We start from the raw sequence: 27803 nt of genomic DNA on the forward strand, positions 1-27803 counted from the left end.
GAGGAAGAAATTAAGACACTAATTTTGTTCCTAAAGTCCTAATGGTGCCCTCTTGCGGGCTAATTTGGTAGTCTTGGCCGTTGGGCTGAAGTTCTCATAATGAAAGTCTCCCAAATTTGGGGCAGTTTCATGCACCCAAATTTGTTGAGGTTAGGAACGTTTTTTAGAGCTGCTGAAGATTCTTTGAATAATCTTTCGTATTTAAACTTGCTGTGATGGATTATTTTTGTCTTCTTCCAACGAATTTTATGGTGGGTATCTAAGGCATGGTCTGCCAGCCCAGAGCGGCTGTACTGGTGAAACCGGATGTAGTCTTGGTGTTCTGAAATCCTGATATTTGTTGTTCTGCCTGTTTGGCCAAAGTAGGACAATTTGCAGCTGCAAGGGACCTGGTATACACCAGGTAGGTCTAGGGGAAGTGGTTGGTCTTTGGTAGAGCGGATAAGGGATGCCAACTTTTTATATGGTCTGTAACAGGAAGTAAGGTCATATTTCTTGAGGATATTAGTTATTTTTTCAGAGGTGCCCTGGATGTAGGGGATAGTGATAGACTTGGTGTAGTCTTTATTGTTGAGGGGGGGGAAAGGGGGTTGTGGTTTTCAGGTTTTAGTATTTTTTGGATTTTTTTGGGGTTATAGCCATTGGCTAAGAAAGTGTTGAGGATGTGGTTTAGTTCCATAGTCAGGGCCTTGTCATCTGAGCAGATTAATTTTGCCCTGTTATATAGTGTTTTTATCACCCCATATTGTTGTGAGGGAGGGTGGTGGGCTTGCTGGTGAATGTATCTGCCAGTGTGGGTGGGTTTTCTGTAAACAGAGAAAACCAAAGATCCATCAAGCTGGCGGGTGATTAAAGTGTCTAGGAAGGGGAGGGTGTTGTTTTCCTCTTTTTCTAAGGTGAACTGGACTCTGGGATGTTGGTTGTTTAAGTGTGTTAGGAAGGAGTGGAGTGAGTCTGAGCCATGTGGCCAAATAGCAAACACATCATCCACATAACGAAGCCAAATAGTGGGTTTTTGTGGGGCGGAGTTTAAGGCTTTTTCTTCAAATGTCTCCATAAAGAAATTGGCCAAGGGTGGGGAAAGTGGTGAACCCATGGCTGTCCCCTCTATCTGTTTGTAGAACTAATATCCTCAAGAAATATGACCTTACTTCCTGTTACAGACCATATAAAAAGTTGGCATCCCTTATCCGCTCTACCAAAGACCAACCACTTCCCCTAGACCTACCTGGTGTATACCAGGTCCCTTGCAGCTGCAAATTGTCCTACTTTGGCCAAACAGGCAGAACAACAAATATCAGGATTTCAGAACACCAAGACTACATCCGGTTTCACCAGTACAGCCGCTCTGGGCTGGCAGACCATGCCTTAGATACCCACCATAAAATTCGTTGGAAGAAGACAAAAATAATCCATCACAGCAAGTTTAAATACGAAAGATTATTCAAAGAATCTTCAGCAGCTCTAAAAAACGTTCCTAACCTCAACAAATTTGGGTGCATGAAACTGCCCCAAATTTGGGAGACTTTCATTATGAGAACTTCAGCCCAACGGCCAAGACTACCAAATTAGCCCGCAAGAGGGCACCATTAGGACTTTAGGAACAAAATTAGTGTCTTAATTTCTTCCTCATTTGCTTTGTTAGTTCCTTTAGTGCACATACCATATCTTTATGTTCCTGAAGATGACAATGTGACATTGTCGAAATATAGAAGTGATTCGTTAAAGTTATCTTTAATTAATTTACTTTATATGCGTTGTTAATTCCGTAAATTAATTACCAGTTATATATAAAAGTGATCTCTGTATAGCTTTATATTTAAGTTTGGTATTTGTATGTTTTTATCAAGTAGTTTGCCTAATTTGAAGTGTGAAAAGAAAGTTACTAGGAGAGAGGAGAAGCTTAGAATATTCTTCTCGAATTCTTATCTCTTTTTTAATCAAGTGATGATTGGAAAGGTTATAATCTTTACCTGTGAACATTAGTACTGTGAAAAGGCTAAGGGTTAGAATCTAGAAAGATTGCTCTAGAAACAAGTTGAACTTGTTTTCAAGCCACTTCTAGCCTCTAACAAACAGGGTGGTCTCACACTGGGTATTGAAATTCATCTGCCACATAAATACATGTATGATCCAAAAAATTGTAATATTCTGTGTCTTTTACTGTTTCTTGAAATTTTCTTCAGAACAACAAATCTGTCAGAGATGTCAAAAGATGTGAAGATGATTGCAGCATTAATGGATGATGATGACCAAGGAGGGAAGCTGTTGGATGCTGCTCGTAATCTCTGTGTTGCTTTTTATGATTTATTGAAAGCTGCAGAACCAGAAACTAAAGAGGTGAGCATTATTACACCTAATTATTGCTTTGTGCCATGTCTTTCTTCCTTTCCTTGATTACAGCCTGGTTGTTAGGAGACATATACCCCATGTTGTTTGATATGTACTGCAGTTCAGAAGAGGTCACATTCTCATAATTAACTTATATCAACTTGTAAAGTCAGTATGTTTCTTATTCCACCATAATATTTTGAAGTCCTATAAAACTAACATTAATATTCTGAAGGAGCCTATCATTGTCTGTGTATGGTTTAATATCTATTTGTAAACAACACAGCATCTCTCATTGTTTATTCTTAATTTAGTTTTTACATTTAGTGAATAATATTACTGCTAAATGTAGGGAATATTGTAACAGCAGAAACCCACTTTAATCCCTTGATTATCTTTGTTCCTTCCATTTCATTTTGGCATATAGAATTACTTGATAAGCCAATACATTTGAGTATTAATTATTACTAGCTTTCTGTCAAACTTTATGGTTAGGCTTCCATTATTGTCAGATGTTGTGTTTCAGTTTTTACTCACAAGGTATTGCTTGTGAGTAAAAACTTTTGCTCTCTATATGCAGTCTGTGTAGAGCGTGATTTTCCTCCGAGTTTTTCCCTTGTCCTTTACATTAAAACATCTGTTCTGCTAACCTTTCCTCTCTCTTGTTTTCTTAACCCTTCGTAGTTTGCAGTCGAAAAAATTGCAACTTAGGCCATGTGTATCTGAGAGATACATTCATTACTAGTATGTGTTGAAATGTGATAAAACTTAAAAAAAAAATTGCAAATATAATACATGATGGTTTATTTATTTTCAGTTACAGTCTAGAAATTATTGAACAAAGAAATATAAAGAATAACAATTTTTGTTACAAAATAATGCAAACATGGATAATGGAAGACTAAACAAATGCATTTAATATTAATTAATCAGAATCTTCAATAGCTGGATTTACAAAATGGTCATAACAGTCATCACAAACAATATTGCTATGCCCAAGGCATAAATACTTTTTACAACACTTGCAAAAATATTTTGATAAGCGAATCGTTTTGGATGCATAGCACATAAAACATCTTTTTCTTTTTCTGTTTGTTGAGAGAGTAGTATATATGTCATTAGAATTTCCTTCAAATTGTGTCTGAAATTGATGAAGTTTCAGGTGTAAAGGCTTATGCACACCTGTAGAGATTTCTGAATGTTTTTTTATTTGTTCTGACACTAACTTCGTTATGAGATTTCTAATAAATATTTGCACCATATTTTCATATTGTTGTTCAGTATATGAATAGTCTCAGCATTTATTCCTGCAATATTCTACATTATATGTACCAATCATTTGGCTGCATTATATGTACTACATCTGGCTACATTATATGTACCAATCATTTGGTCCACAGTGTCAACTCCTGACTTAGTTTGATTGTAATATTCTATTATATTAGGCTTTTGGCAATCTAAATTCACGGTGTTATCAAAGTGCATACTTGAAACTAAAATTACTACGTTTTTTCCTTTTTTTGGTATATGAGATACAAGTGTATAATCTGCACCAAAAACAAATATGTTGGATTTTTTGGACCTCTTTTTAGGAGACACTAATTCAGGTGGTAGTTGGGATTTATTCTTATGAACAATACCTACATATGAACATTACTTCTTTTTCAAGTCGGCGATAAGATTTATATCAGTGAACCAATTATTGGCCTGTAACATTATATCCTGAAGAGTAAATGGGTTCTGCAAGTCTCTTGATTATATCTACTGGTTTATTACTAATCAAGTAAGGTCCTTCGGGCTGTTTACCTGCATATATTTCAAGATTTCCTGTGCAAAATACTTTCGAATTGACCATAGCAAAAATTTTTATTCCATATTTAGTGGGCTTTGTTGTCTAAACCCACATTTGCCTCTAAACCAGGTAACGTTTTGTCTGTTGTTACATTCTGTCCCATAAAGTAGCATAATTTACAATTTTCTACAAATGGTGAGAAAATGTCTCTCACAGCTGTTAATTTGTCAACTTGTAGACGTTCTAAGCGGGTAAGTTTGTCATCAAACCTGGTACAATTGTGAATAAATCCAAATCTCCGTAAAGACAGCGTAAGCTAGATAATCCTGTCTTATAAAATTTTCATATGTAAAAAAGAATGTTTGCATGAGCTTACCTTAGACAATATTCAGGTTTTGAACAAGAGGGGTCAAATTTTATCTTTATAAAATAATTTGAATCAGTAACATTTTTACTTATCATAAACATGTCACACCTATAATAACAATTTATTCTGTGGCTGTTGCATGCCATAACTGTTCTAATAAGACCAGATCACTCTTTTCATTTTCAGTATTAGCTCTTTAAAAATCTAACATATGATTTTTATAATGAAATACACTAAGTCCTCAACTTAGGTAGTTAATTTGTTCTCAAAGTTTCTGCATAAGTTAAATGGTAGTTAAATTCGATAAATTTTTGATTAATATGTTTGTTTCAAAGGATAATTAAAAGAACTTTGAGAAATGAAAATTTACTCATTTAATCATTTACTCATTTAATCAGTGTGCTATCAAGTGTTTGAATATAAAAACATATTTAATTGTCATGAATATGTAATGTATTATATATAAGTGGTCTATGCTAATGCATATTTACTGTCCACACTACCACAGCTGTCTCTCCTTCTCTTTCTTATTATCCCCCCCCCCCTTTGTAAATGATTTTATAGTGTGCAATAACATCTTGGGTTTTCTCATGAGCATAAGACTTATTGGCATTCATTATTGCATGACTGAAATCCACCAGTAATTTTTCCTTTTCTATTAATATGCTTATTTTCTGAAATATGATTGTGTATTGCATTGGTGAACTTTTCATGTGCTGCATAATGCAAACTTTATCGTTTATAAAATTTGTAATAGTTGATTCAGTCATTTAGTAAGCTTGCGCAATGTCTATGAACTTATTACCTTTTTTGTGTTATTTAATAATGTCGACTTTAGTTATGATGCTTCTTCTTGCCACTGTGAATACATGTGTTTATTCTCACCACTTTTATGGTTCTCAGACATTTTTAGGGTTTATATTTTGTTGTCAGTAAGTATTATGTAAGTTCACTAACAAGACAGAACTTGCTCTCCAAACAGTGTTATAAGCTGTACATCAGTTTACTAGTAAAGTCATCTATTATGTTCGAAGTGGCATTTGATAGAAGACATTGTTAGTCTGTCTGATTACAGCAACTGTGTATATGTATGAATCTGCATAGGTTGGGAAGTTACTGTCCTATTCAAGCATTTGAAGTAGTGCTCCTAAAGTAATGTCCTGAAAAATTTCCATGTTTGGTCTCTGGAACGTGTTTCTACATTATTTAATCCTCAGCCTATCTATAGTACCAATGCTAGTATAGTTTACTCCGTTTTGTGGATGGGATTTACATATAAAAATAAAAACGCACTAATAAGGTAAGTTATTGAAAATTATTACTAGAAAATGAAACTCGGTTATAATTCTTATTCCTTATAAATATTTCTCTCATGAAATCTATCCCAGAACATGCACGCTTCAAAGAAGAATATTTTTCGAAATAAGACTATTGGTACCCACTTGAATAAAAAAAATATGAATAATAGTTTAAAACATATATAGAAAGCAAGAATAATAATGTGTTACATCAAAGTCATGTGTTTTTTTTTTTTTTTTTAAAAGGAATGATTATATAAAGACATCATCTGTGAAGTTCTTATTCAGCAACCAAATTGAAATAGCAGTGGCTGTCTGAAGTTTTGGGAAATTGATTAATTAATACTCTCAGCTTCAAGTTAACTAATCTTTTTATTATTATTATTATAGCTTATTTACTTTTTTTTTTTTTTTTGCTTTGGAGTCTAACAGTCAAGTTGTTCTTGCTTTTGCAACATCTCGTAAATCTAAAAATGCACTTATTTTATAATTGTTGTTTTATTCTCTTTAGCTACTCATGTAATGAAAATGTTTGAGAACCTTGACTGAAGATTTCTCTGTAGTCATTAAAAGATATTATTTCCTAAATGAATACTGTTTCTGTTATTATCGTAAGGTCTACCACTAAAATTTCAATTTTTTTCATATTCTATAATCATCATCATTATTATTATTATAAGAATTATTAGTTCTTATATTTTAGTTGTTGTGACAGAGACTTGAGTTGTAAACACATGATGCATTATATATGTCACCTTTTAAATATTGTTTTACTGTACTTTAGTCTCTCTCTCTCTCTCTCTCTCTCTCTCGCTTTCTCTGCCCTCCCAAAAGATGGTCAATTAAACAAGCAATGAAAAATGAGCATATAAGTATTGTTTATTATATGTTAAACTGTTACATTTTTTTAATGTGCTTGACATTCATATTTCTCTAAAAAGTTTAGATTAGACATGGTGCAGTTTGGCTTTAGTTGCCATTTACTAATTAAAACCCAAACCAACCAACCAGCTCACATAAAGTAATGTTTGTGGACATAATGTAATTGATTTAGGACATTATTATTACCACTAAAAATGTACTTATATGTCATCATCATCATCATCATCAAATCCCTGCCATGTACCCTCAAGGGGTGTACAGGATATGATAGTACTACATGTAAAAAATTACATCATTATTAATTTCCTATCTACAATTTTCCTCCAAATCAGTCTGTTGCTTGTCAAGACTCCAACATTATCAGATCTTATATTTCTATCGTCTAAGGCACTTTGTACCGTATCAATCCACCTATATCTTGGTCTTCCTCTGGGTCGTTTTGCTGCCAACCTGGCAGAGAACACTTTTTTGCTAATCTTTCCTCGCCCATTCTGTTTAAGTGACCATACCACCTGAGATTAGCTCGGCTAACGCATTCCTGGGTGCTGACAATGTCAAGTTCTTTCCTAATATCATCGTTTTTAATATGATATTGCCATTGATGCCATCTGTTCATGCCTATAATCTTTCTCAGAAATCTCATATCTGTGGTCTCTAGTCTTTGGTCAAGTGTTTTACTTCTGACCCAGCTCCCAGATCCATAAGTTAAAACTGGTTTGAACACTGTCTTGTATACAGCTAATTTAGTGTTCCGACTAATTTCTCTCTTATTCCATATGAATTTATTCAGTTGACTTCCCACCATACCAGCTTTGCTGATTCTGTTGTCTATTTCTATATTTAATTTACCATCTTCAGTAAAAATTGTGCCTAAATAGCTGAAATGTTTTACTTGTTCCACAGGTTCTCCTTTCACAACACAGTTGACATTTTCAATGATTCTGCCTATTTTCATTGTCTTTGTCTTTTTATTGCTGACCTTCATACCATATCTATTACAACAGCTATTCAATTTAGTCAGAGAATCTTGCAGACTTGTAGCGGATTTATTTAGAAGTATAACATCATCCGCATAAAGCAAAGAGCTGACATTAACATCTCCAATTTTGATATCATGTTTAATACCACTTTCTTTCATAATGTGATCCATATAGATAATGAATAACAGAGGGGATAATGTACATCCTTGTCTCACACCAGATTTAACATTAAACCATCTTCCTGTACTTCCTTCAATTCTAACTGCTGACTTACAACTCAAATAAAGACTAAGTATTGCTTGATATAATGCCCCATTGACACCATATAACTGCAGCGTATCAAATAGCTTCTCTCTTGGCACCTTGTCATATGCCTTTTCCAGATCAGCAAAACTTAAATACAGATCTCTGTTATATTCCCATGCTTTCTCGACTATTTGCCATAAAGTGAAGATCTGATCTTGACAGCCTCTATTTGGCCTGAATCCAGCTTGTTCTTAACCAAGCTTTTCTTCCATAATTCTTCTCAACCGTTTCTCAAGTATACTTGCATAGATCTTGCCAGGAACACTCAGTAGGGAAATACCTCTGTAATTCTCACAAGCAGTTTTATTTCCGTTTTTATATATGGGTACTATGAGAGCTCGTCTCCAATCATCGGGAATTCGTCCCTCTGTCCAGGCTTTCTGAACTATGCAGTGCAGCCACTGTAAGACTCATATACCACCATACTTCAGCATTTCTGGTCGATTATCATCTACTCCTGCTGCCTTTCCACATTTCAAGCCATTGATGGCTTTTTCTACTTCAAGTATGGATATGTATTCCTTACTGCATGCCTGGTCAGTGTTTTTTACCACTGTGCTGTCATCACTGCTTGTTTCATTTAGCAGTTTTTCAAAGTAATTACTCCATACTTCAAGGATATCTTTTTCTCCCGTTTTCATGTCACCTTTATCATCTCTGACTCCTTTTACAGCACTCTTTCCTCCATTCGTAAGCTTCTTCAACAACCTCCAGAATATTTTGCCACCTTCTTGATATTTATTTTCTATATTCTTGCCAAAGTCCTCCCATGACTTTTGTTTAGCTAGTTTTACACAGTGTTTAGCATTCTTGCATTTGTCTCTATATTCTCTAAGAGCACAAGCTGACTTATTTGACAGGAACTTTTGGTATGCTTTCTTCTTTTCCCCTCACTGCCTCTTTAACTTCCTGTGTCCACCAGGGAGTTCTGATTTTTTTATCCTTACAGACAACCTCACCACATGCCTCTCTGGCAGAATCAGTCAATGTTTTCTTCAGAGTTTGCCACTGAATCTCCAAGGTTTGATTCCTGTTCTCAAACTCTTTCATTTTTTCTTCAATAATCTTTGTGTATTTTAGTCTACAGTTCACATCTGAGAGCTGCTCAACTTTTATTCGCTTTAAAACTTTCTTACATGTCATTCTTTTCAATATGAAATTCAACTTTATCCTGCTCAAGACTAAATAGTGATCACTTCCAATTTCAAATCCTCTGTACACTCTGGTGTCCTGCACAGGGAGAAAACATCACTATCAACAATAACATAGTCAATGAGACTTATCTTATTCCTAGCCTCTTCTTGTCATTCTTTTCAATATGAAATTCAACTTTATCCTGCTCAAGACTAAATAGTGATCACTTCCAATTTCAAATCCTCTGTACACTCTGGTGTCCTGCACAGGGAGAAAACATCACTATCAACAATAACATAGTCAATGAGACTTATCTTATTCCTAGCCTCTTCTCTCCATGTGAATTTGTGCACATTTTTATGTTAGAACATGGTGTTAGTAATAACCAGTCCATGTCCTGAGCAGAAATCCAACAGATATTTGCCATTATTATTAGCTTTGCTCTTCTCACCAAATTTTCCCAAAATATTTTTGTATGTCTCACAATCATTTCCTACTCTGCTATTTAGATCCCCAACAAGACCAACCTTTCCTTTTTCATTGTGTCAGTTGCTTTTTCTAATGCCTCAAAAAATTCCTCCACTTCTACCTTAGTAGAACCTTCTGTGGGACCATAGGCACAAATAAGTCTCATTGTCCTGTTCCCCATTCTCATATTTGCCCACATTACTCTACTTGAGACTGACTGCCATTCAAGAAGATTAGCCTCATATTTTGTGTTGAATGCTATGGCTACTCCTTCTTTTCCTTGATTGTAATCGCCTGAATATAACATTTTGTATTTATTGCTCAGAACGATCTCACCAGTTTTGGTCTTTTTTGTTTCAGTCACTCCTATTATGTTGATCTGGTACTTATCTAATTCCTCAGCTAGCTCCATTTCTTTGCCATTCAGGCTTCTTACATTGATAGTACCGATCTTTAACTCTGGTGATGTTGAGTTGGGGTTTATTTTCAGATTTGTTCCAGTAGCTGACTTTTTGCTGTTTGCCCTGGTTCCCTGGCAAAAACAACGGGGGCCTTGTTTAACCAGGTGACGCTCCAGCCGGCATGAAATTTTGTCATGTTGTACCTTCATTCTATATTTTGGTTTAACCAATAAGAATACAATTTGGTCGGCTAAATCTCAAATTGCCAGCTCATCCTCATCCGTTCAGTATCCAAGTAGATACCCAACAGGGTGCACCACGAGAAGGTGAGGATTGGATTTTAAGTCAGAAGCCCTGGTCGGTTCTCCGCATTCCTTTAACGGCCATGTGGAGGTCTCCTCTCAGTTATACGGCTTTGACCCTTAAGCACCCCATCCTTATATGTAATTTCTAATAATACAATCCAACCTTTTATTGAATTAATAGTGATTAAAAGCAAACTAGAATATCTAATGTGCTTGAAATATACAACTGAGATTTTTTATGGATTATTTCATAAAATTTGTTTTGGCAGCTTATTCATCTTGGTATCACAATTATTCTTTTATAGCCACGACAGAACCTTTTGAATGCTGCTAGTCGAGTTGGAGAAGCAAGTCATGCAGTATTACGAACTATTGGAGAAGAGGATGCTATTGATAAGGAAATTCAGGTAAAAGTTAATTAAGATTCTCTGAATTTTTAAATCATTAATATGCAATACATTCTTGATATTATTAAACATAGAGGCAGAGATATTTCCTGTAACTAATGAAAATAAATCATTCATCTCCCAACTAGGATCCCCCTGCAATCCTCTTCACATACCCAACACTCCAGATTTTTTTCTTAACCAAATTGCCTTCCAGGTACAATGTTGAAGTAACTGCTCCTCTTGGTAATTCAGATCACAAACTGATCCAAGTTTCATCTTTTGTGAAGAAAATGATTATAAAAATGGAATGAAAACTCACGTGAAAAACTTTATTAATGTAGAATTTTTGTCTGAACATCATAGGCATTGTCAGTACAAGATCACAGAATGGCAGTTAATTGTCATTCTGTGATTTTGTATTAATGATGTCATTCTTCAGCTTTCATTCTTCAAATGTAGGTATTTCTTGTGATCAGGTTACAAAAATTATCCATATTGAAATGGAGGTTTTCATTCCTGACTGTGTTCAAAATTCTCACCCTATATCCAACCATAATTTTCTATAAAAAAAAAAAAAAAAAAAAAAAAAAAAAAAAAAAAAAAAAAGTGTGCCAAAACAGTCCAAGACAAGAAAACAGCTTATTAGGGGTGGCTTGGAACAAACATCCTAGTCTCATTGATAGCCTGTGCTGAAGCCTGCAATACTTGTAAAACCATCATTAAAAACAACCTAAGTCAAACTTTGTTTAACTAGTTTAACTACCTGTCATCATTCTTCTCATCAAACTCCTAAATAAGTGATGAAGACAAATTACCCCCCCCCCCCCCTTCTTTACTTGGAATATTGCATCCCATATCTCCTGTAGACCTCTGATAGAAAGATATCAGACAAATTTTGAACAACCTGGCTACTTAAAAGGCCTCCAATACTGATAGAATATGGAATCCCAATAGCTGTGCTTGAGATTTGCTTCTGAGCTAACACATTTTTTTTTATCATCTCCAGTATATACTATATTATATTCAGTGTAATCTACCTTACAGCATGAGGCAAGCTTGCATACACCAATTCCAGAAAAAGGTGAAAAATGTTTGCCATTCAACTATTGACCAATTGCTCTCACCACCTCGCCATTGTCCAAAGTAAAGGAGAAGGTCATCAGCAGCCAACTTCTTTGATATCTGGAGAACTATCAACTAATCAATGATCACTAATGCAAATCCAGATTTAGCAGATATCCTAACCTATATTAATCATCTCTGAACACAAGCAATAGAAAAGTTTGGAGAAACCTGTTCTGTTGTGCTGGACATTTCCAAGGCATTTGATAGGTTCTGGCATCGAGGAGCTTCTTAGTAAATTGCTATTTTATTGTCTATATTCCTCCTTTTGTAATTTTTTAAAATACCAATTTTTTTCTCAGGTCATTCATTATGTGTGAGGGTGGAAAGTCTTCTCTTCAGATTTTCCTGTCAATACAGATGTTTCTTGGGGCTCTGTAATTTTACCAACCTTCTTCCTTATTTATATAAATAATCTGCTTACACTGACCTCAAACCCTATTTTCAGCTTTGCTGATGCTCAGCCTTATGCTCAGACATCATAAGCTTCAAAGATTAGCTTTGTTAAGTACCCTAAAAACTGATCTTCAGACTGTCCTGCAATGGGACAACAACAAACTAGTCACTTTAATATTTCCAAAACACCATTTTGCTCTTTTTATTTCATGAAAAATAACTAATTTTTTTTCTTCTTTTTCTCCACTTACTTCTGATAATGCTATTCAGAATATCTCTCTCTCTCTTCTTGGATTAACATAACATTTTTATTTCTCTAAAAATTATAGAAGAATAAGTATTATGTGTTTGATTAGTAGGATGTTTAGTTAAATCATGAGAGATAGAATTGAATTTTAGATATCCCAATATCAGAGGAACAATATAGTTTTACAGAAGGAAGATCTTGCTTGCAACATATTCTTTAGAACAAATATCCCCCAAAATGGAAAAAGAACTCCATTTGATTTTTGTAGATCTGGAGAAAGCTTATGATACAATGTGGCAGTTATTTAAGAGAGTAAGAATAGATGAAGGAACAATAGAAATGGTGCAGAGAATGTACCAGGGATCTAGGTCCTCTGTAAAGTTTGTTAACAAACTTTCAGAGGAATGTGTTTACTAGCAAGGGACTGAAGCAGGAATGTTCTATGTCATGAACATTCACCTAGATTTGAGATCCACCTAGATACAGCCTTGGAAAATTGGAACATGCAATGCCTTGGAATGGGTGCACCCATAGAAGAACAAGTCCTACATTCCCATCCTTTTGCTGATGATCAGGTGATCCATGATTCTCTAACATTGTCACTATTCAGAAGGGGGATGTAGAATATCAGATGAGAAAAACTGTTGGTTACATATAAATATAGATGTTCGCAAGAACATCTATTTAGAAAATCTGAAAGTTAAAGCCATCTCTTCTTATCCTTTAAAACCAAGAATTTGGAAAAGATATATTGATGACGTTTTCCTGATTTGGAGCTATGGCTGTGAATCTCTCCTGAACTTCCTAGAACATCTAAATAATCAACATCCGAACATAAAATTTATGGTTGAGTTTGAAGCTAATGGTTCTCTTCCTTTTTTGGACATCAAACTGACCTGTTCCTCAGAGAAATTAAAAATCTCAATTTACAGAAAAGCTACCTACACCAACAGATATCGCCATGGTCAGTCCCATCATTATCCTCCTCAAAAGTTTAGAATCATTTCTACACTAGGATATCATGTTCGCTGTCTTCTTGATGATGAGATAGAACTTAATAAACAACTCCATTTTCTCAGGTTTACTTTTCAACTAAATGGTTATTCTCAAAAAACAATTGACAAATTCCTATTAAATCCACCTGCTTGCCATAATGAAGAGACCAATAGTGTGAAAGGTAATATTTCTATATCATACATAATCTCTGTCTCACTCAAATTGGCCAAGATTCTTAGGAAATACAACATAAGAACTTTATTTACTCCTCTTTAGTGAGCCGTCCAAAACCTAGACATCACAACCTTAAATATCCTGGTGTTTACCAGATTTGGTGTAACTGTGATATACCTTACTTTGGCCAAACAAAGAAATCGATCGAGTTACGCACTGAAGAACATAAGAGAGATGTCAGTTACAGGAGAACGTGAGCCAGTGCTTTGTCTAGTCATGTTCTGTTCTCGGCCCATTCTAATGAAGAAAACCTTAGCCATACAGCCCTATGGGACAAGTCTAATAACATTTTCCGTTGCCACGATGAATTAGAAAGGAAGATAATAGAATCAAAAGAAATCATTCTCAATCCCCTACATCTCAACAACAATGAGTTACAACCTTTCAGACTATCTTTGTACTACGATCAAATACTGATGTTCACGAGATGCTATATGCATGCATACGCCCAACAATGAAGCCAATGAGAGAAGAACAGTCTTGAATATGCAGACTTTCTGTGATGTTTACAGTTATTTCCTCTATGTTTTACTACTTATTTCTTTTTTAATATGCACCTGAAGAAGGCTGAAACTAGTTGTGCTAATAAACTTTGTTTTCATTTTTCTCAGTTTCTAGTCATTCAATTTTTAAAAAATATATATATATCAACCAAATAAATCAATCTTCCTATATATATTATAATAAATTCAATATATAATATATTCAATCTAACATTTAAAATTCCATGCATATTAAATAGTGTTAAATTTTACGATGTCTTGGAAAACATGGGCACATTATCCAAGAGAAGCCAGACAAAACACATGATGCCACTGATGTTTTGGTAGAATTGTGGATTCCACCAAAACATCAAGATTCTGTTGATGATTCATAGTCCTGTGTACTTTTTCCAGCAGGAGAATTATTTGAAACCTGGTGATGCTCCTATGGTATGGTATGCCCTTGTCATCCATAAAGACAGGACATTGAATGGACCTGCCATCATTCTGAGCAACCACATCTCATTCCAGCAAGTCCCAATCAACACCAACTTAAGAGACAACTGCCATATGTCCTTTAGTAGGTCATTTTATTACATTTTACTCTATTTATTCTACCTGTTGAAGATATATTTAATCTCATCTTACAGTAACCTTGTTCATTCTCAACTTGCAGTTACCACTTCCCATTACCCTTATGGGAGATATAGACTGCTAACCTGCCTGGCCAAATGATTTGCATATCCACTCACCAACTAACAGCTGTGAGTTCAGATCCCACTGTGTGCATGGAGGTTTTTGTGAGTGTCTTTAGGTAGTAGATGAGTTTCAGTGGTGGTCTCACAAGACAGTGAAAGTGAAGTTACTTTAGAAAAGTTCCATGTCTGAGAGAAGAGTTTATGTATTATATGAACCTTAGCCTATCCGTGTTTTACTAAGATCCCCCCCCCCCAAGATATTATTACAGCTTTACTGCATTTTATGGGTCAAAATCACATAAAAAAAACCACAGCACTCTGTGGGATATATGCTACATACATATATTCATACTAACAGCAGAGCTGAGTATTATCAAGCAAACACTTTTATCAAAAAAAAAAATCTATACACAACATTTTCTCATGATGTCACCAATTTACATGGGCTTCCATTTATTCCATCACAGACATCACAGTTAAGAAGGATCAAATTGGAACAAGATGGAACACATTTTCGTTCTTAACAGAATTTGATTTTACATCAGCTCCTTTGATGCCAGTGAAAACATATCTCATTACCATCACCATCACATTTCTTCTGTATGCATTCACAGAGTGTATACAGAATTCTCTGGTAGTACTACATAATTTTATATCATTACTAACTTCCGTTTTGTATTGTAACAAGAGATCTCAAGAGACTTATAACACAACACCACCATGTATAGACAAGCAGATAGAAGGAATCTAATAACAAGTTTCTTGAAAAGCTGGGGGAGGGGGTTTGTATACTCATTGGAAAAATGGTATGGGGAAGATCATTCCAAATAACAGTGTTATGCAGAATGAAGTTAAAAGATAAGATGTTGGTTCGGCATGTATAGAGTTGAACTGTGCATGGATGTTGACTGGTGGTTATTCTAGTTCTTATGTGATTAGAGGAAGCAGAGGAATATTGGTGTCTGCCATTAGCACCATGAAAGTACTTATTTAAAAAATAAAACAAAAAAGCATAATGCAGAAACAGTCACTTATGGGAAAGTGACTGGAAATCAGTCTGGAGATGGGTCACCTATAAGGAAGATTGCCTTCTTCTTCTTTATACAGTCAAGAATTCTTAGGGAGTTTTGGATTCACCCTAAATATGAACACAGTACTCTAGGATTTATTGGACTTGGGATTTATAAAGTGTTAATAGCTGAGTACGAGAAAATTAAATAAAATAAAACTTACTCTATTACTTAATGAAAACAGAGACCTTGATACAGAAAATATTTAATAATTATCATCCCTCTTACAGATTTCATTCTGAATGTTAAAATGATCAGCATACCCTACCTTAAAGGACCTTCAAATCAGCCTGGAAGTTGTCATCTTTCTTACCACCTATCAAAGATATGTTATCACCATTATTCTTGTCTGGCGTTTATCAAATACCCTGTTCTTGTCATCTTTGTTACTTTGTACAAACTGGCCATTGTGCTACTATTAGAATCAAAGATCATCAAAATTATATAAGATTTTTGGATTCTGAAGGCTCAGGCCTTGCTTCTCATGTCATCAACACTAGACACAAAGTTCACTGGAAGCATACCAAAATCATCTATTGAATCACGTGATGCCATATTATGCCACCATCCTAAACTTAATCAGACAAACTGTATGCCTATTTCTAAGTTTTGGGAATTGAATAAAATTTATAATTTTTTATGTTTCTATTTATTTATTATTTTTAGATTAATTAATTAATTATGCATATATTTTCACATCTCTGAACTCTGATAGGGTTTCCTCCCAATGGACAGCTGCAACCAAGACACATGATATTATATTCATGCTGTATGACTTGTTCTTGTATTCAGAATTTAAATGTTGTTACTAGTTCTTCTGTCTTCTCCTTGAAAGCTCGTGAATATATAAGAGTGATAAATTATATTTAGTTTTCTCTTACTTGTGTGAATCTGTTATTCAAAAAATATGTACATGTCTCTATTAAACAACTAGTAACTTTATTGCTTTTTTGTTTGTGTGTTTATATATATATATTTGTGTTTTTCTCTCCCCCCCCCCCAGGATATTCTTTTAGGGTTAGCCAAACGGGTTGCTAATGCAACAGCAAATCTTGTGTTAAAGGCCAAAAATGTTGCTAGTAAATGTGATGATCAGGCTGTCCAGAACAAAGTTATTACTGCTGCCACCCAGTGTGCATTGACAACTTCACAGCTTGTTGCTTGTGCAAAGGTAATATTCAGACTATATAAAGTAAATATTAAAATGTTCATAAAATGTTAAAATTATTTAACCTCTCTTCTGGCTGTGGTGGATGAAATAGTGACACCAAATTGCACTTCTTAACCATGTTATTCAATAGATGTTACAGAATCGTATCCACATTTTGCTGGACATCTATAGATGTCATGATTGGTTGGGATGTTAATTTTTGTGAATTGTTTTAAGGTATTTTAAATATTTGTGTAAGGTAAAGAGCCTCTGCAGCTTAATCAGCAGATTTAACAGCCTTTAGTTGTAATACCTTGATAAGAATACTATTCTATATGAATTGATTTGAACTGAAAGTAACTGTGCCACACTGATGAGAAGGTGTGAAGTGTGTCCACCCCCCCCACCCCCCCAAAAAAAAGTTTTACATCCCATAGAGCAGATAAATTTGGTCTAAGAATACAGAACTTAACAAGATACAGTGGTTATCCAGATAGAATTAAACTACTCTATCATGACATTAATTAGATTTTTACGAATCCAAGTTACTTAGCCTGGTAAAAACCTGTGATAGAAATTGAGCCAATATTAAGGGGAAAGTAAAATTATATATACATAAACCTACAAAAAACAAAAACAATGATAACCTCAAAATCAGACATTGAATTCTTAAAAATACAAATTGGCAATAAACAATTGAGAATAAACAAGTTCACTTATCTAGGAAGCACGTCGAGTCAAGATGGTCGTTCAAAAACAGGCATTAAATACCGAATTGCTAAGGCAACCGTGGCCCTGCAGAAGTTAAACCCATTGTGGGGAGATAATAGAATAGCAATCACAACCAGACTAATTGACACCTTGGTGAATTCTATCCTCTTGTATGGTTGTGAGGCCTGGACTTTATTGAGCGAAGATGAGAGGAGACTCCTGTCTTTTGAAATGAAAACTTACAGAAGACTTTTGAGAATTCCCTATACCGCTCACGAAAGCAATGAAAATGTCTGAAAACTGATTGATTCAATAGATGGGAGAAAAAGGGGAAATATTCTGACAGTCATCAGAAGAAGACAGATGAAATGGTTCGGACATGTGGAGAGGGCTAATGGCATTCCAAAGCAAGCACTAGAAGGAATTGTTCCAGGACTAAGGGTTAGGGACCGACCTCGATTAAAATGGACTGATAACATAAAAAAAAAAATGGACAAATTCTTCCCTTTCTCAACTGATATCAAGAACAAGAGACCAAGATGATTAGAGGAGACTAACAAAGAATATCCCTACCAGCCATGAATGACCCAGTGGTCCATTTAGGACTACGGGAGAGAAGAAGAATCATTACCATCAGCATTGCATTAAAGAAAGTTGGTAATTCTCTCTTTTCATGTTGTTCTATTATGGCATGATTCCATCACATAATTTGGAATTTTCTTGGCTTTATAAATATAAGCATCTTTCATTCGTATTTGGTAATAACTTCTGCAAATGATAGCCATTTATTGCTCTATTGTAAATACTTACTTGAACTATGGAATCAGACCAAGGTCTGATTCCATTCATTTAGTAAAGCAATAAGTTCCACTGTTTGGGAATGGGAGGGAGGTCTACTCTAATGACTGTTTTTAGTTCTGTAAACAAAGGAATGCCAATTGATTAGGCATTTTTTTCTCACTTTTCATTCAGTTTTTGCTCTTGATATACAGCATGAAAACAGCTTATACATCAGTACTGTTTACCTTCACGAACTCTAATTTTTCTGCAGAGATAACTTAATTTTGTAATTTTTGAATTAGACATTGTAACTTGCTTCAAAGTGCTCAGATATGCATGTGAGATGTTTATACTGCTTCTAGCTTGTTTGTGATCACATATTATTACTACTATTATTAATATTTTTAAATTCTGGATTTACGTTTATAGTAACTAAATCTAAAACAAGATATTCTATCATCAAGACTTGAATAATGGAGTATTAGCATGTGCACACACATTTTTATGTAAAATTTTTCATATATATCTGTTCAAATTTAATATGGAATGTTCAATACTTTAAACAGTAGTTTGTGAATTACTAGATTTAGTAATTTTTTGAAATCTTTAAATATTTTGTTATTTTTTATTTAATATTTTATTTTATGATTATTTCTGATATATATATATATATATATATATATATATATATATAAATAATAAAGATATGCTGTGTGTGTGTGTGCACATGCATGCATGTGTACACACAGTACATTTTTATTTGAAACAATTGTTTTCAGGTAGTGGCACCAACCATCAGCAATCCAACTTGTCAACAACAACTAATTGAAGCTGCTAAAGAAGTCTCTCGAGCAGTAGAAAGTATTGCAGCAATTTGCCAGGTATGTCTAACTTTTTCTTTTTTTTTTTTTCAGTTATCCATTTTACTTTAAATAAAAGTAAAGTTTCTCATAGTAACTATGATTATTGATTTCCAACTAGGAAGCAACCCAAGATGAAAATTTACTAAAAGACATGGGGACTGCAGCTCTACAGGTTGATGATGCTTTGAATGACTTGCTCAATCACATTCGTACTTTATCCAAACAACGTGATCAAGCATCTATCCATGATGGAGCTGTGGATACTATTCTTGATGCTACAGATAAACTTTTCAGCAGTACTGGTGATGCTGCAGAAATGGTTCGACAAGCTAAAATCTTAGCTAAGGTAAGGGGGAAAAAATCATGCTTTTCCAAAACAGGTTAGTTATTCAGAACCACTATTTGTTTTATTCTGTTTTTCAATAGATATGTCTCCTCTTGTAATCACTGTTTAAAAATGATTGTCGATATGTAATTTGCAAAATACTAGGATGTCAATAAGTGTGTTAAAATATGTGAAATTGTATATGATGCTTATAATTGGTTTCTGCTGGTTTAGGTTTGATAATGGTCATTCTTTAATTTGATACACAAAGATAAATAATTTTTCAGAAGTAATTAATAACATTAAGCTTATCTGTATTAGTGCTTTGTTTTTATGAGTGTATGATTGATTGTGGTTTTTTAAAAAATTAGTTGAAAGGCAGAAAGAAGGGGATATTATAGAAACATAAATTCACTATTGACAGTTCTTATACATATGAAAGTTCTTATTGATACTTAAATTCACTAAATGATTTATTCAGTAAAAAATGTGTTAATATAGTGTTTATTAGTGTAAATGTTACTGACAAAAGGCTCAAAAATGTGACTGTTGGAGAGAGAGAGAGAGAGAGAGAGAGAGAGAATGTCAATGAAGGTGCAGTAGTGGAAGTGAGCAAAGATGAATAATGTAGGAATCATGGCATGAAAGAAGTGGTAGAAGATGGAGTCATTCACTGAACAATGCCTAAGTTGAAGGGATTGGCTGGTGAGTGGAATAGCAGAGAAAAAAAGAGACGGCTGAGTATGAAAGAGCAAACAAGTATGTAGAGGGTTTTGCATGGTGAATCTATGATAAAGAATGCTTGTTGAGAACATGATGAAATTGTGTTTTCCAGATGTGAAGATTAAGGATGTTAGTGATGCTATTAGAATACAAAGAATGAAAGTGAAAAAGTTGATTGTTTTGGTAGGTAAGAATCATTTGAAAGGTGACCAGTATGGTATAGGAGAATATATAAAAGTGTTTTTAATATCAGTCTTGCACAAGTAGATAGTAAAACCCTCAGCACATTAGTGCCATGTTTGGGTGTAAATAGCCAAGAAGAAAGAGATAAAGAAGGAACCTTTTGTTTTTTGACCAGCTGGACGTTGTATTCCTTGGGACAGACTCTTCCAAAGCATAGAGGTCGATGGAATGAAAGAGATGACAAGAAGTTAGTTTATTATGTTTGGAATTGCACTGTAAATGGATGTTGGCTATCATTCGTATGTGTTTACAGGTTTAAGGGAAAGTGGAGAAATAGCAGCAGCCAGTTCAGTGGAACAGCATTCATGAAAGTACCTGTGAAAAAGGCATAAGTAAAAAAAAGAGTGCCTATGAAAAAATGACTGAAGTGAGTCTGTGAAAGAGAGGGTTTACCATTTAACTGAATAACATCAAGAATTTTTAGATAGGTTTTTAGTGCACTATCCCATATGTGAGAATGATATTCTAGGATAAGGAGGAGTTCGGATTTATACAGTTAAGAGGTGTATACAAGAAGTAAGAAACAAATGTATAGAGTAGAAACGGACACTGAGAGGATATTTGGAGGGTGGCGGGGGGTGAGGAAAGCTATGGATGTTTTGCGTTTATGTGAAGGCTAAAGTTGTAAGTCAATCCAAGAAGTGATATATAATCCCATGGGATATATCAATATTATGCCTTTAATGAACTGCTATCTGCATTATCCTTGTCAGTATGACCTCCTTAATGATATTATTCATCCATCTACCTTCTGCTTGATTCTACATATTCTTTTTGGCTGTAGTTCATCTTCTATCATCAGCATTAACCCTTCTCTTTGTTTTCTTTTCTCTGTTGTCCCTGAAAATACTATATGCCTCACTTTCTAACCCTGTGACTTCATCATCTTCTGTCAGCCAGTTTTCACTGCTGCTTATAACTTTGGCGAGGCTGCACCAACCAGTGCAATAGTACTCTTCCTACTTATTCTTCTAGCAGTACTATACATAAACTAATATCCCCCTTTGGCACCCTATCACCTTTACACCTTATATTGACTACCATGTTTTATTTTGTCACTCGAGAGACTAGATTCTGCTTTCCTCCCCCCTCCTAATTGGTGCCTTCTCATACATTCACTCTAATAACTTCACTTTTCTTTACTTTGTGCTTCCACGCTCTCTGTGAGCAAGACTTTTTTAAGACACCTAACTCTAAATCTAATCCATTTAGATGTAGTCCATCAGCATTATAAAAGTCCTATTGTCTGTCAAATTCAGTCCATAGATTACAAACTTTACCTGTGCATTGATTCATTTGCCTATCCCTACCTATCTACAACCTATGCATTGATTCATTTACAATCACTGCCCTTCACTTCAAATTGCCTCTGTTACAGTATGGCAGCACATGTATTTACTTTGTCACTTCTTCCAATAATTTTTCATATCTTCTCTCATATATATTTTTTGGCTTTGAAGTCATTAGTGCAGCCTAAACAATCATTTCTGTCACTTTAAATTTTTGCATACTTACAATCTAACTGATATTACTAATTTTCACACTGGTGAAACAAAATTTAGTTCACACTTTTATTAAGTATTCCTTGGGAATACTTAATAAAAGTATTCCCAAGTAAAATAGTAAAAAAGTATTCAGTAAACTTCCTCTTATGAAAGAATCAACATCAAACTTTTGATTTAAATAAAATGGTTTATAGTCTTCATTTTATTTTTTACAAATTGCAGGCTACAGCACAGCTTATACAAGCTATTAAGGGAGAAGCCGAAGCCCAGCCGGATTCTGATGTGCAGAAACGTTTATTGGCTGCAGCAAAAATGTTAGCTGATGCTACTGCTCGCATGGTGGAAGCAGCAAAGGTACCCCCCCCCCCCCCCCCCATTTTTCCCAAAAATTGTTGATCAAAAATCTCAAAAAATACATTAATTGGGATATTATTCTATGTAGATTTTGATTATTTTATATAATAGGAAAATGTAGTTTAAATAATGTACCATATATGTAGTAATTCATAAAACAATGCAAAAGATATTTGGTCAAGAGATATAAAAGGGGAAAAAATTAATTTTATTAATTTTATTAATATTTTTTAAAATTATATTAATGTTAAAATTAATATTTTTTAAAATTAATAAAATTTTTATTAATTAATTTAAGAGCCACAAATTTTATTTTACTTTTTTTAATATGAGGAAATCATAATGCATTTCATTAAAAAAAAATATTATGTTTAATGATAATTTTGCACACTAGTTTCTTCACCTTGCAGTATAGTCTGAATGGATACTAATTCATTAGAAAGAAGAAACTTGCTAGCATTGAATTTGAAGGCTCTAGATTTTTGTTCTTTAGGAAATGGTAAAAGGAGGCTTTCCAAAGAATAGAGTGAAGAGAACTTAACACGGGGGGGGGGGGATGAATTGTTTTATATGTTTAAATGGATGGTGGCCAACAACTTCACATAAAGCTTAACAGATTTAGAGGAGAGTGGAGCAATTACAGTTCTGTAAACACAACTTATGGAAATATATGTAGAAAATATATGCAGCAGAAACTGGATGCCTGTCTGAAAAAACTGAGTGAATTGGTTTGAGATGAGTTATTAGCTAACCTAATTGCTCTCTTCTGTAAACAATTTTGTGCCTATTGGATTGGCAACCCAAGTGTGGGTTGCCAATCCTAAAGCATAATTCTAAAGATACATGAAACACAATCTAGAAAAAAACAGAAAATTCCAGTTATTCAAATTTGAGTAGATGATATTATCATTATACATATATCTCCATGGAGTCAGAAGACTCATCTTGGGAGATCCATTTTTTCCCACACTAGTCATCATTCACATAATACCTATCATACTTCTTAAACTCATTCACTAATGAAGCACCCACAACTACTAGCAATCCATTCCACTCATTCACCACCTTCTAAGCAATAAACTTAGTCATAACACCTTTGCTAACCACACTCTTCTACAACTTCTCCCTTGTTTCACCCCCCCCCCTTACCATGTACTGAACATTTTTTTACAGTCAGTCTTATAAAACCCCCTTTGATAACTTAAATGCTTCTATCATGTTTCCTCTTTTTCATCTGTCAGCTAATTTTTGAAGCTTACAGACTGTCAATCTGCTCTCATGGGGATCACTGAACAAACATACCACAGTCTTTGTCACTTGCCTCTGGATCCTCTCCACAACTTTTTCATCACCACAGAATCTGGGAGTCTAGATGTGTTTGTGTGTGCAGTAGTCCACATGTGGCCTTATTAAAGTCTCATATAGCGAAACAATAACCTTTCTGCTTGCTAAAGTATTCTTCAACAACCACATAATCTGATTTGCTGTTTTGGTTACCTTTCCAATATGCAATAACTTCAACTCCCTGTGCATAATCATAACCCAAGTCCTTGGCCTCATCAGTTTCCAGCAGTTCATTTCCATCAGTATAGTACATAGCTTCTGATCTCTCCCCAAAAGTACACCACCTTACACTTGGCTGCATTAAACTGGCAGCCATTTACCCTAGTCCATACTTCTAGTCTGTTTCCTATAGGATCTCTGCATCATCAGCAAACAACTGAATATTTCCATCATTTCCAATATCATTGATATACAAATGAAACTGAGCCCTGTGGTACACAACTGGTCACGTGCCTTCTCCTGGTCTCAACTACTCCATAGACCACTCTTTGATAGCTGCCCGTCAACTGTTCTCTAATCCACACACCAGATTCATATTCATCCCCATTTGCTCCAATTTATGCAGTAGAGTTCTATGTGGAATCTTGTCAAATGTTTTGCGAAGTATATCAATATCAGTAAGTAGCCATTTCTCTTATCCATCTCCATTCTTACTTGATATATAAAGTAAGCAAGACCCTTCACAAAACCATTTTGTCCCTTATAGAATATCATATTCCTTTCCACCCAGTCCTGAATTCTGTCTTTCACCAATTTCTCCAATACCTTAACCCCTCCTGAGATGCTGATTGACTTATAATTTGCTACTTCTATCTTGTAGCTTCCTTTATGCATTGGGGCTATTTTGCATTCTTTCCACTTCAGTTGTGGGAAAGTGCCAACTTTCCCACAACTGAGGCTTAAATCAGACAGATTGGTCAGAGTAGCTGATAATACACACACACACACACACACACACACACACACACACACACACACACACACACACACACACACACACACACACACACAGGCCACTTTCAACCTTTATTGAAGTCTTCTCAGTGGGAGATCAACCTAGGTTGACCTCCCACTGAGGTTAAATCAATGTAGAAGTCATGTTATCCATACACAAGTAGAGAAATGATGAATCATCATATTTTTTTAAAAGATTCTGTATACTAGGAGCCTAATCATGAATATTCTTTGCATGCAAACTTTAGTTATTTATGCATGGGTATCTGATTAGAACAAAAATATAATTTCCTCTTTGTTATAATTTTCTTGATAATTTACGAAGTGAAAAAACTTTTGTAGAAATACTCTCTGATCCAGAGTATTTTAAAAATATGGTTATACAGTTATACACTATTTCTTTACTTGTATATGGATATGTGTTGACAAAAGTATTTAGACACCTGGTTATGGTAAAAAAAAAAAAAAAGTGTTTTAATTACATTTCTAGTACTGAGCAGGACCATTTTTGGCTCTATATGACAGCAACTACCCTTTGGAGCATATTTCAACAGTATTTTTTGATACTTCGTAACAGGAAATTTTTTCATTCCTTGTGCAAAGCTATCCCCATTACTGATACTGATGAGGGCTGCTTTGATCTGGAATAAATTTGGCATTTTAATTCATCCCAAAGATGTTTGATGGGATTGAGGTCTGGATTCTGAGCCCAGCTAGTCCAACACTTCAACATTGTTTTGTGGAAACCAGTCTTGGACATGCAATGCAGTATGACATAGAGTATTGCCATGCTCAAGCATACAAGAGTCAATGCTAAAGTACTTCTGCAGCTTCAGAAGCATGAAGTTGTCCAGGATATCCAGGTAGCCATCAGACACCATGGTTTAGGGTACGTCTGCTAATGGATGAATTCCCATTCAACTGAAACACCCCCATACCATTACTGAGCCTACACCAAACTTGACATTTGGAATGATGTAGCCCTGTTGGAACTATTCCCTGGGTAATCTCCAGATTCAAACACAACATTCCAAGTGAAACATTCGAAAGCAAAATTCATTGTTCCACAGAACCATTTTCCAGTCATCTACCTATTTTCATTCCAGGAATGGTATGAAAGACACTAGTCCAAACGTCATTTTGGAGGAAATGTGTGGCTTGTTCACAGCAGCTCTGCTGGTAACCTAAGGCATGCATCTCTCTGTGAATAGTTCTAGTGCTGACAGATGTCCCTGCAACATTTTCCAGGTTTACTGCGAGGTCTGCTGCTGATAATGTGCAGGATGCTCAAAGATTTTGAGACAGGTCTTGTTGATCTCAATCAATGACTGTTGGTGGCCTCACATTTTTCTACTATGGTAGTACCATCAGCTTTCCATCTACAAATGACATAAGCAATGGTGAATTTCAGTATGCCAAGATGGGTAGTAGTATGACAGACAGAAAAACACTGATGTGACACCCAACTACCATCCCCATATTAAAAGTTTATCAGGGCAGCTGAATGTGGCATCTTGACACGCAGTACATTCCACCTTTTATTACCAGACTTATGCAGACATTCCGTGAATATTTGCATGTGGTAGGTTCCATAATTTGCATGGCACGTAAGGCATCCAAATACTTCTGTCAACATAATGTATATGATTTATACATTGATTGTTCTTTCTTTTAAGGTTATATGGTGATCAGCATTCATATTTATAAATTTAGGGACACAAAAAAATTAGAGACACTCCTTCTCAGTCTTCCCCGCAAACCTACACACACAGGCCAATACATACACAAAAATTCTTACCACCACCCAACACGAAAACTAGGTGTCATAAGCACCCGTAAACACAGAGCTCAAACTATTTGTTCTAATGAACATGCTCTAAACTGGGAATACAAGATAATCAACCAAACATTTATAAAAAAATGGATACAGTAAAAAAACTATTCACGAGATCCTTCACAAAGATACCAGTAAGAACAAAAAAGAATTCTGGAATGCTATTGCTATTCCTTATGTTAGAGGCATTTCTGAAAAAATAGACAGAACACTACACAAATACAACATTAAAACCACCTTTAAACCCCGAATAAGTTAAGACACCTACTCAGTTCCTATAATGATCCTCTTCCACACCTAGCCCACCCAGGGGTATACAAAATACAATGCACATGTAACATACCATACATAGGGGAAACGGGGCAAATTATCCCAATTAGACAAGACGAACACAAACGACACATTAAATACTTCCATTTTGGAACAACCAGCCTTTCTGACCACGCACTCCAAACATACCATAGAATTGATTGGAAAAATACCAAGTCCCTACACCGCACCAAAACCTGGTTTGAGAGGAAATTTAGAGAGTCATGTGAAATGCTCAGACATAACCCAAATCTCAACAAAAATGATGACCTAACCATTCCAAGAATGTGGAGGACCCATCTACAACCTGTATAGCAACCTAAACAAGCTGAAGAAAAATCCCACTACAAGAAGACAACCTAGTGAAGTGTTTGTAACATTCAACAGCAACTGAAGGAAATCATATTATATCTCATATTATACTTCAAATCCAGAAGAATATTAATACATGAGGACTTTAGCAGTTTATTGTAGTTGTATTTTTATTATTATTATTATTTTTTTATATTTTTTAATTTAAGTTATATTTTTTATTTATTTATTTTTATTTTATTTTATTTATTTATTTTTTTTATCGCTAGAGGTCAGGCTAGGAAAAAGATTCATTAACTACGTAGATTTAGTTTACTGGTTTACAGGCATGTATCCTTCTTATGATGACCTCGATAGAGGGGTAGAAACGTCAAGTGTAATTTTATTAATAATTAGTAAAATAATCTTTTCAACACGTGTGTTTTTGTGTCCCTAAATTTATAAATATGTATACATTGATTGTGTTGTTAATGCAAGGAGTGTTCAGGACTTTAAGAT

General features: G+C 34.8%; 1 protein-coding gene across 1 annotated transcript in view; it reads left to right on the plus strand.

The window, feature by feature from the left end:
* rhea (Talin_middle and talin-RS domain-containing protein rhea) overlaps positions 1–27803 on the plus strand; it is a 709058-nt gene that overhangs the window by 334400 nt on the left and 346855 nt on the right. Inside the window, exons 19-24 of the mRNA XM_090405775.1 lie at positions 2187–2340; positions 10570–10671; positions 16902–17069; positions 19319–19420; positions 19521–19748; positions 22421–22552. Of these exons, the coding sequence (XP_090261901.1) occupies positions 2187–2340; positions 10570–10671; positions 16902–17069; positions 19319–19420; positions 19521–19748; positions 22421–22552 (886 nt within the window). The remainder of the gene's footprint in view (positions 1–2186; positions 2341–10569; positions 10672–16901; positions 17070–19318; positions 19421–19520; positions 19749–22420; positions 22553–27803) is intronic.

The sequence above is a fragment of the Typopeltis vanoorti genome, chromosome 15, assembly GCF_054136105.1.
Source record: "Typopeltis vanoorti isolate ZY-2024b chromosome 15, IOZ_Tvanoo_1.0, whole genome shotgun sequence".
In the NCBI taxonomy this organism is placed as follows: Eukaryota; Metazoa; Arthropoda; class Arachnida; order Uropygi; family Thelyphonidae; genus Typopeltis; species Typopeltis vanoorti.